We start from the raw sequence: 10333 nt of genomic DNA on the forward strand, positions 1-10333 counted from the left end.
AAAAAACTAGAAAGCATGCACTCACACAGCTCATACCTGCACAAGGTTGTTGTAATTAAGGATGATGTTCATACATTTTAATCTGCATCAAAATGCACACACTGACCAACAATTAAGTCAGATAATAGTGACAAAATGTAAAGAAACACCTAATATTAACATAAATAGCATTTGTTACTCAGGCTTAACATTCCACCAAATCTCATATCCTCCTTTTCTCTCCTTATCTCAAGGCCAGTTGTCTTTTCCCATGTGTTTCAGACTTTTCCTTAGTCTTTGCTCTCCCACGGTTTTTGGACTTTCACTTCACCATCTTTGGATTTTGATCCTGTAAAGCTTTTTGGGGGCTTTACCATTAAATCATTGTTACATTGCACCAGCTCTACCTCAAGTTGTATTTGGTCCTGTTCCTCGTGTTCCTGGTTACCTCGTTTGCATTATTTGTGCGAGAATATCTCATCATCATATGAGATCCAATTAATAACAAATAGACTGGATCACAAAATAAGCACCGACTATTACATGCTTCATGTCTTTTGCTCGTGAAGGCGGCAAGTGTGTTTTCTCACCGTTTCCACTCAGGAAGTCGGAGAAGAAGGATTCCCAGGACTGTGCTGGGAGGACAGGGTTGTTGTTGGAGAAGTGGTAGAAGGAGACCAGGGTGTCTTTAGGGTTCCTGAAGATCACCAGCATCTATAAAATAAAGGAGCATGATAAAAAAAAAAAAAAAAAAGCCGTAAAATACAGAATGCATGTAATAAACATAAGACAGAATAAAATCAACAAAATAAAATTTAAAAAAAAAATGCTAAAAAACTGCTTTTCAAACATAAAGGAGACAGAGCAATTCATGTAAATGGCTCTGATTTTATTACAAAGAGGACTTATTTTTTAGTGTTATTCCCATTTACTGTCACGACCCCCTCGTCGTGACCCTGACCTTCTTTTTAGTATGCGTGTGAATATAGTTTATTGAGTTCTTTGCCCTTTTTGGTATGTCTGCTGTGTGCTTGGTGGGTTTTGGTTTTGCTTCTGTCTGTGTTCTGATTTCTCCCGCATGCTCTGAGGCTGCTGGTGGGTGTGGTCGCCTGTGCGCCTGTCTACTCACCTGGGTGATGATGATCTTCATACATAAAAGCCAGAGCAACCTTCCAGTCCCCGCTGGATCGTTGTGCCAGTCAGTATGAGCACACGCCAGCCAACCCAGTCCTGAACTTTCTGAATCTTGTCTGTTTTTTGAGATACCCTGTCTTGACCGCAGAGTACTAGCCTGGACCCTGGACTCGGATTACTCACCAGCATCACAAGACCCAGAGGACTGGAACCCGGACCAGAACCCTCTGACCAACTGGAACACTAACCGCCCAGCCCACACCTCTGTTTGTACTTGTTTTGAATAAGTTCACCTTTATTTGAACTACACTCTGGTCTGCGTCTGAGTTCTGGCTCCCGGTCCTGACAGTTCCATTTATTTAAACTCAAACTATTAATGTTAAATTGACAATAAGATATGAAAAGATTAAAAATAATAAAGGATATGTAAATTAAAGTTGGAGCAGGCCTGTGCAAAATATTTATCCTACATTGACTTTGTTAGAGTATACAGTACTGTTGGAGGCGTGTGAGAGTCGATGAGCAGAATCCATTTGTTGTGGAAACTTACTTTAGTTTTCTTTGCATAGAAGGAAGCGGGGATGTTGTCAGGGTGCATGTGAGTCCCCAGAAACCTCGGAGAGGGAGTCTCCTCCTTGGCCTGTGTGTTGGGAAGACAGGGAAGGTAAATTAAAGTGCTGCAGTTTAGCATTAGCTGCCACATAATGCCACCAGAATGAGATTTTTCTTATCAAACTTCATACCAGCGTTTTCACCAAATTAAGCAAAAACTTAAATTAATTTTTTTAATTTTGTAGAAGAAAAAGTTAAGGAAATAGAGATAAAACCACAACATTTAATTAAACTTAAAGGCATGTGCAGGCTAAACAAACAAGATGCAACGTGTTTAATTAGCGAGGGTTAAAGTTACCTTTGGACGGACTCTTTCAGTCTTTATGCTAAGCTAAGCAGCTACCTAGCTTCAAATTTAGAGTGGTATAAATCTACTCTAACTCTCACCATGAAAGTGCATATTTATATTTTCCAAAAGGTGGAACTACTCCTACTCCAGCTTCTGTTCACTGCCTAATGCTTTCTAAGGATTTCAACATTTCAGAGTTCAACGCATGACAGACCACAGAAAGCTATTCTCACACAAACACACCAAACCATGTGTTCGTGATTAAAGCGTTGGAAGAGGCCCAGCAGTGTGTTTCAGCGAGGTTTCCTAGAAGAACACAGCGAGGTTTCCTAGAAGAACATCTGCATTTTAGTTTAATTCAGTTATTTAGTGTATCTTTTGTTATTCAAACGGGACGTAAGAATGTGTTTTTATGATCTTTATGATACTGCAGAAACACCCTCACAGACTCAAGACTGCCACATTATCTGATGAACTTTGTTTGACTTTTGAGCTTCAGCAGATCTACATCCAAAACATCAGCTTACTCAGTGAGGTTTGGTCTATTTATCTATGTTCTATTTATAGTTTTTCATTATATTCCAGTCAAATCTAATAAATTTTACTCATGGATGGTGGTTACAAAAAATGATGCCTGACGTCAGCTGGTTAATTTGCTTAATCTTCGCAGTTCTTTAGACCGCGGTGGAAGGAACGTTTTAATTCCTTGAAAAGAGTACGTACCAGGGACTTTTGAGTCCTTCCAGGGGCAGAAGAGGAAGGAGGAGACACACTCAAATGTATGAAGTGGTGGCATCCAAAAAAGGCAGTCAAAACTATTTAGAATATTGTTGCATATAATAATTATTCTGTAGACAATAAACAGTTTTGTGATTGTAATGTCTGCTTCATCTCAAATGTCAAGCGTCTTTGCCCCAGACTGTTTGCTTCTAGTCATGGATCAAGTTTTAGTGCACTAGATTTGAAAATTGGGCTTTAAAAAGACAAAACTATACACGGTCACAACAATGACAAAACACAGAACAGAAAATAAAACTCCCACTTAAAACCGGCAGAAGGGAATGTTTAAGCGTTGTATAAACAGGATGTAAAGTATTCAGGAATAATCCTTTTCAAATGACACCTGGTAGCGGAGTAACCAATCACAGATGGTTAGCCTGCTGACAAAATGTGAAACTGCTCAGTGGGGTTGACTCTCACAGGGAAGATATCTGAAATAACATCTCGTCTCGCTCTAACATGCAATTTGTCTAGACACAACCCACAGACCGGAGTGCTTTCCCGTGTCCCTGTAGCGTGTTTCTGAAGGGTCAACGAGGAGAAACATGTCAGAAATCAATCTTCCTGCCTCCCGGGGCGTCATTAGTGTCTCTGGCTGATGTGTGTAATAAAATATGTGCACAGCTCCTCAATCGATTCACTCTTTAATTTCACAGACCACAATGTGTCATTGTACAAAGCCCAAAGTCAGCACTGTCAAAAATGGTGTAGCTGAAGAAGGTCTTATTCTTTAGGGTCTTTGCAATCTTGCAGATTTGATAAATTAAATTGTTGTATTTTCTCGTAGAGCTTTGCGTATTTGAATAAAGGCCCATCTGGGACGAGCATTATAAACTAGCTTAGGCTAGAATGCTGCGGTATGTTGGTCCAGGCTAAATACCATTAAAAATGAACATAAAAGCATAAAAATTTAATTTTCAGTCTGTCAACATGAAAAAAGTCTTATCCCATTATTCAGATTTGAAAAGATATTCAATTATTGCCTAAAGTCTCCATTATTATATCTTTCAAATTGTTGTTCTGTAGATTATCTAGAATAACCAGGTCATTGCTTCAAAGAGAGACATCCTGTTGAATTCTTGAGATAGTTTTTGAATTCCTGTGAGCAGCTCTAGGGACGGAGGCAGAGGCCATCAAAAAAGTTGAAAGAGGCTGAAAAGCTTCAGAGAGCTGCAGAGTACATAACTATGAATGACTGTTTTCAGCTTACACGTAATTATTTGAGAGATTTAACGGTAAAAATGTTGATTATAGTGAAACTTTAATCTGTTACAGCTCAACGAAACACAGCCAGACTTGTATGTATCGGCACGCCTTAGCCGGCCACCTTAACCCTTTCTGCCTGCTTTCCTAACACACACACACACACACACACATATCTGGTGTCCACCTTTAAGGCTTCTGGTCCAAGAAACTCGATCAGCGGCGGCCCCTTGTACTCCGTGTTTACCCCTGTGGCCTCTGCAATGATCTTCTTCAACACCCCGACCATCCAGTTAAAACCTGCACACAGATGCACACGTTGTGTTTCAGACATGGAGTAGAGTTTTGTTCTGTCAGCTCAGAAACGTCCCTTATTCTGACAGGGAAAAGTGAAAAGGACGATGCAAAACACTGTTATTCCTGATGCAGCCAGTAAGAATAACATGAATATTCCACTCACAGTAACAGCAGACTGTGAATGTATGTTTGTAAAAACATTTTAACTTCGCAGGAGGGGAATCCTTGCTGCTTCAGTTTATTTTAAAACAACAGAACGTAGCGTACAGGGACAGTGATGCCTTTATACTGTGCACATTTTGGATTATGCAGCTGCTGCAGGTCATTTCTTTCATCTGTTTCACATCTCTTCTTTCAGTTTGGCAGCGAGCCAGCCTGTTACTACGCTGTGAGGACATTCCTGTTTCCCTGACAGGCCCTGCAGTTGAATAATAACTCTGGATCACAGGTGGGGAAACATCCGTTGGGGTAATTTAAAGGTGTTTATGACCTGACAGGTTGACTGTTTGCGTTGACTAATTATGAATCTTCAATAACGAGCATCTATTTAACAGTACTTGTGTGATTCTCATTTTTGATGTTTCTTTAAATGCAAACTTACAGTAGGAGGACCACTCAACTCTTTTTTTACTGTACAGACAGCCAAAACCCATTTCTGCCATGAGAGCAACAACATATTTGACCTTTCCTCAAAACGACATGTACGAGTGTTGGCAAGTACCAGTCCAGCATCTAGTTACCTAAGTCACATGACGTTTAACACGTGGTAAACGCTGTGAAACAGTTGTAGTTAAGTTAGGTTTAGGCAACAAAACTACTTTGTTAGGTTTAAGAAAAATGTCGACTTTGGCTTCCCCCCCCCCACGTGACTCTAACCTCGGCCTCCTGAGTTAAAGTCCTGAGCCTACTTGACTCACCTATCCACCCCACCACCTCCTTAAAAATGAGAATAAAGCCAACATTTCTGGTATTTATAGTAATACTTTTAGTGTTGAACAATGGCACTAAAGGGTCCCATGTGCGTTGGTACAACGGCGAAAGACGTGACAAAGCAGAGCTATTTGACGCCCTGGGAATGAGAACAGGCTGGTTGGAAAGTAAGACAAATATAATCTTTCCCCAAAACGACATGTACAAGGAATACCAGTGCAGCGACGGGTGTTCCTGACCTTCAGTACGTTAACGCAAGTCACGTGACCCGTGACGTTTAACATGCGGTAAATGTTGTGAAACAGTTTGGTTAGATTTAGGAAAAGATCGTGGTTTGGGTACAAAATGAGTACATTATGTAAGTCATCTACAAAACATGTCACCTTTGACTTTCTGTCACACGGGATTCAAACCTCAGTCAATTCAATGCAGGTTCATTGGCATGAATGTAAACAGTACTGTCAAAGCTACAAATAAATTACAAAAGACCAATTAATTTCATTACATAAAGTAAATAAAACAGTAAAAGTGTGTGTTTGTGTGTTAAAAAATAAATAAATATAATATAAAAATAAAAAATATTAAAAATAAAACAGTAAAAGTGTGTGTTGAAAAATACAATAATATATCAAAAATTAAAATAAAATAAATAAAACAGTAAACGTGTGTTTTCTTTTTACATTGCAGAATAATAGAATTTGGCGATCAAATTGTTTAAAAAAAAAAAGAAGAAAGATGAAGAGGTTTAAGATGGCGCTATGTAATTAATCTGTGTAATCCAGTTGGAGCTCCCTTTAAAATGACACCTGGCTACTTCCTGGAGTGAGTGAGAATTGATTTGTGATCTAGTTTTAGACTAGAGATGTAAAGTGCAACACACACAGACACCAGTGACAGGGAAAATATATCACCGGCAGCAGATCGTAAATATGAGCTCGTTGAGTTGAAGGTCGGGCTAATCCTCCTCTACCTCGTCCATGTATCACCGAGACATCAGGAAGCCATTATCTGTCTGCTGTGTAACATATTCAGCTGCCTGTCACATCAATAGAGGACGTCCAGACGTTTAAATAGAGGCTCCCATTGGTTGGTCTGACGGTGGACATGTACTGTATAGTCACACCCCCATAGATAAATAGCTCTTTTATCCCCAATACGGGCCCCAGTCCAAAAGGGGCCCCTGTGCATTGAGATGTGGGATGGTTGCGTGTAATCATTCCTCCAAAGGCGATTAACTCATCTGTCTTCGTGTCATTTCTCCATCAGTGAGCTGGTGGGCAAAAAAAAAAAAAAGCCTTTTGAAAGTCAACACTTCCCCAAAAAGAAAACATGTCGCATTCCTCAAACGCACCATGGTGACAGCGGGAATGTCTCTTTTTTCTTCCAGTAAAAACCCAACACTGTGAGCGCTTTGTGTTTTCAAAAGAAAGGGCCTTTTAGATATCAATAAATCATTCACTCGGGTTTGAGCCATAATGTATGCACGCCAGTACCCAGAACCATCGCAACGTGATACAAGGTACAATAAAAATGTTCTTTTTATATCATTTTGTTTTTTTATTTTCTGCTGCTCACTTTATGGTTCTTGTGTAATTCTTTCCTCATCACCAGAGAAAGAACTTATTGTGCAGAACATCGGATTACATTCAGTACCGACCTTTTACAAACTCTCATAAAGGCAACTGCTCATTAAAGGAAAAGTTAGACAGTTTTTTGGGTAACACACTTTACTTGCTGTGAGTTAGATGAAAAGAACACCGGAGGGGATATTTACTGAGTGGGGGGGTCTGGGGCTCCTCCCACAAAATATGCAAATATGCAGCGTGGTATCATCAAAACGGCGATTTCTTAAGTCATTTGGCATTTCAAGACATTTAGACTGCCTTTACTTTTATTGTGCAGAAACGGCGTATCATTTTACATCTACTGTCCCAGTTAAAATCAGCGAGTGTGAGATATAATCATAGAATAGCCATGAAAGTCCAACACTATGGTGGTGGAGGGGGGTCGGGTGGATAGTAAGTTGGCCCCTGACCCAGGAGACCGGCGTTCGGTTCCCATGTGAAACAAAAATTTTTTTGTTTTTTATTTATGTTACGTTATGTAAGTTAGCATGCTACATCGTTTCTAACGTTAGCTATGTTAGCTACATACATCAATTCAAACGTAACAAAATCCTAATGTGTTTCTTCAATCTCAACAAAAGCCAAAGTGTAGGAACATCAATTCGCTGTCCAACATATGCTTTTCAAAACGCAACCCATAAGTGGATTGCTACGCCCCTAAAGCCTCCCCTGCATCCTGGTCTCTGTTCCTCTAAATGGGACCATAATTTACTAAATGAACATCACGCTGTGTTGAAGAAGACTTGAAACTAGCGACTGAGACCATAAACTCAGCTGTGAATTAGCCTCACTTTCTCATGGACGTCTAAACAATCACACTTCTTTTACAGCCAGGGGAGTCGCCCCCTGCTGGCTGGTTGAGAGAATGCAGTTTTAATTAACTTCACTTTTCAGACCCAGAGGCTATGACCAATTCTTACAAATGCAGTCTATGGGAGGGAAGGAAGTTAAGCTAAGTTGGAACGGGGTCAGAGCAAAATCTGCATTGTCACGATGTGGTTTCAAAATCTTGCTTGGTATGAACTCTGCCTTTTGTCTTGCATCTACCAATCTCCTCGTTTTCTTTTTCCCCTGTGACTGTGCAGATGTTTGTGGGGAGCGCTGATTGTGGTATGTGCAACAGCTCAGCAGCCATCTGAGTGGAAATTAGGTGCAAACGCAAAGGAAGTTTCCTTCTGTCTGTAATTACAGTCTGTACAGTGTAACATGAAAAATGAGAGATGCTTCGTTTAGCACATTACATTATGTTTCATTTAAGGAAATATTTGTTAAATAATTAATGTGTTTGTCCTGCACATGTGCTTATTAGTGTTGGCTTTCCAAACCCGAAGTTCCTCAACCGGATGATGATTTATTAAAGGAATAGTTCAACATTATAGGAAGTTTTCATTTTGAGAGTGAGATTTCAATCATACCTGTGTTCAGTACAGAGCTGGAGTTAGGGTTAGCTTGGCTCAGCATTTGTTCAAAGTTTAAAAATACACCACCTGCTCCTCTAGAACTCGCTCATTCATATGTTGTATCTTATTTTTTTAAATCCGTACACAGCCGCAGAAATCAGTGTTACCCGCTGTTCTTGACAAAACAAAAAAAGGGGCGAATCCAGTTTCTCCGGTTGTTTAGTTCCCTACATTTGCATACCAGTCATGACCTCAGTCAGATATTTCCTTCAACAGCGGACCGACATTCACTATGTGGGAAAGACTGCAGAGGAAATAAAGAATATAAATCTTTGTTTGTTTCTGTTTTGCAGAACCAGGAGATTCATAAATGAGTCCATATTTTACTCAGATTATCAGATAATTCCTAATGCTGTATACAGCTAGAAAATACTAGAAGAAGATCTTAAACTTTTACATTTTAAGCATTTTTTGATAAAATTTGCTTTACAGATTCACTTTCACCAGTGTTTTAATCATTAACATTACAAGCAACCAGTGGTCAAAGGCCAGAGGTCACAACAGTGGGACCAAATGTTCCTGTGACCTTATAAAAACTTAATTATTTATACAAATGTTGTTTCATCTGGTGGTTGTTACTCTCTGGCTGAACCACAGCTGTTCATTAAGACGTGTTGTAACTGGATGACAGTAACTCACCACATTTGGGATACGCCACCAGCATGATGTCATCCTCTCTGGCCTTGAGGTTCTCCAGAGCCTTTAAATTATCCTCAGGGCACATGAGGCACGGGTACAGCACCCCGTTGTATCTGTACAACTTGTCCTCGTCATTGACTTCCTTTGCCATCTGAATCCTGGACTGCAAGGAAGCCATTAGGTTAGTGCTCATGTTGTTTCACTAGAGTGTCACTGCGAAGATCAGAAACTCAGACTTCTTTTGACAGGAAGTGAAAAACAGCAATTCAAGAGTAACGACGATCAAAGTAAACAGAACAAAGAGAAGCGGCAGCAGCTTGCTTTCTGTGCAGCTGATCGTCCATCCGCTGCTGTCCTGCAAGTGAGCGAGCAGCGTTGAGAGAAAAAGGGTGTGTGTGTGTGTAGTAGTAGTAGTAGTAATAAAGGAGGAGGCTTCAGGCTCCTCCTCCTCCTCCTCCTCCTCACACATGCAGGAAAATATAAGATTACTGCACAGTGTTTATCAGATGGGAGGTAAATGCTGACATACTGGCTAATTGTGTCCCCATTGTTGTGGTGGCAGCCCGGCTGACGGTGAGTGTCCTGTTTTTTTCTCCTTTTTATAAGTTTTTCTGCTTTTTCCTTGGTTTTCTGTTCTCTGCCTGCCTCCCTGTGTTTTCTCCCCTGTGTGCTCTCTCTCCCCCTGCTCCTGAGCCCAGCCAACTACCTGCACCTGCATCCCATCAGCCACCTCATCAGCCTGCCACACCTGCCAGTAATCACCTCATGCTCCTTACCCGGTGCCACCTCTGTGTTCGGGCTTTTCATGTTTCTCTGTTCCCCCACCGCTCCTCGCTTCCTCGGCCCCAGTGTTCCCGGCTCCCTGGCCCCCAGTCTTCCTGGTTCCCCGTGCCTGTGTTTCCCCAACATCCACCTCTCCCTCCACTCCAGTCCCTCTACCCCTTTATCCGTCAATAAACCTCCTTCCCTCAGAGTGCTGCTTTTGGGTCCTCTCTGTCCCCACACCACACAACCCCATAACACCCATCACTTTTTTAAAGAAAATTTGTTAAAAAAGCGTTCTGAAATATAGCATGCGGTTAAATACCAAATGAAAATGCCTTTCAAAAGGTGTATTTGCACATTAGGAAAGCATGCTGTGCAATTAAAATATAGAAGAAACAAATGGGCTTTGTTCAAAAAAAAGTAACTTAAGCTAAAAAAAAAACAAGCTACTGACTATAAAACGTGCAGCACCAGTCAATAACTTTAACAGCTTCTTCACACAGTTTCTCTTGGGTCAAGTTTTCCGTTCTCTCCCTGTGAACATGATAAAAGAGGAGGGAAGACTAAATCATGCCTACATACAGTATGTGTTGCCTCAGCAGGGATGATATTACAGGAGA

The 10333-nt window shown here is 40.7% G+C and overlaps 1 protein-coding gene across 1 annotated transcript; it reads right to left on the reverse strand.

Moving 5' to 3' along the window:
• Positions 1-462: 462 nt before the first annotated feature.
• LOC119911513 (sulfotransferase 6B1-like) lies at positions 463-9340 on the reverse strand. Its single transcript, XM_038730407.1, has 4 exons — positions 8949-9340; positions 4185-4297; positions 1664-1753; positions 463-693 (listed from the first exon to the last, which is right to left on the reverse strand). Exons 1-4 carry the CDS (start codon positions 9139-9141, stop codon positions 478-480), a joined length of 612 nt encoding a protein of 203 aa, XP_038586335.1. The 5' UTR covers positions 9142-9340; the 3' UTR covers positions 463-477.
• Between the last annotated feature and the right edge of the window lie 993 nt (positions 9341-10333).

The sequence above is a fragment of the Micropterus salmoides genome, unplaced genomic scaffold (genome assembly GCF_014851395.1).
Source record: "Micropterus salmoides isolate LMB-PRFRI ecotype aquatic unplaced genomic scaffold, ASM1485139v1 Ms_hic_scaffold_2, whole genome shotgun sequence".
NCBI classification, from domain to species: Eukaryota; Metazoa; Chordata; class Actinopteri; order Centrarchiformes; family Centrarchidae; genus Micropterus; species Micropterus salmoides.

Coding starts and splice junctions, on each gene's coding strand:
- LOC119911513 (XM_038730407.1), bottom strand. CDS start 9,141: ATGAGCACTAACCTAATGGCTTCCTTGCAGTCCAGGATTCAGATGGCA. Junction 1,754..4,184: donor TTGGACCAGAAGCCTTAAAG/GTGGACACCAGA, acceptor CCCAACACACAG/GCCAAGGAGGAGACTCCCTC. Junction 694..1,663: donor TCTATGCAAAGAAAACTAAA/GTAAGTTTCCAC, acceptor TTTATTTTATAG/ATGCTGGTGATCTTCAGGAA.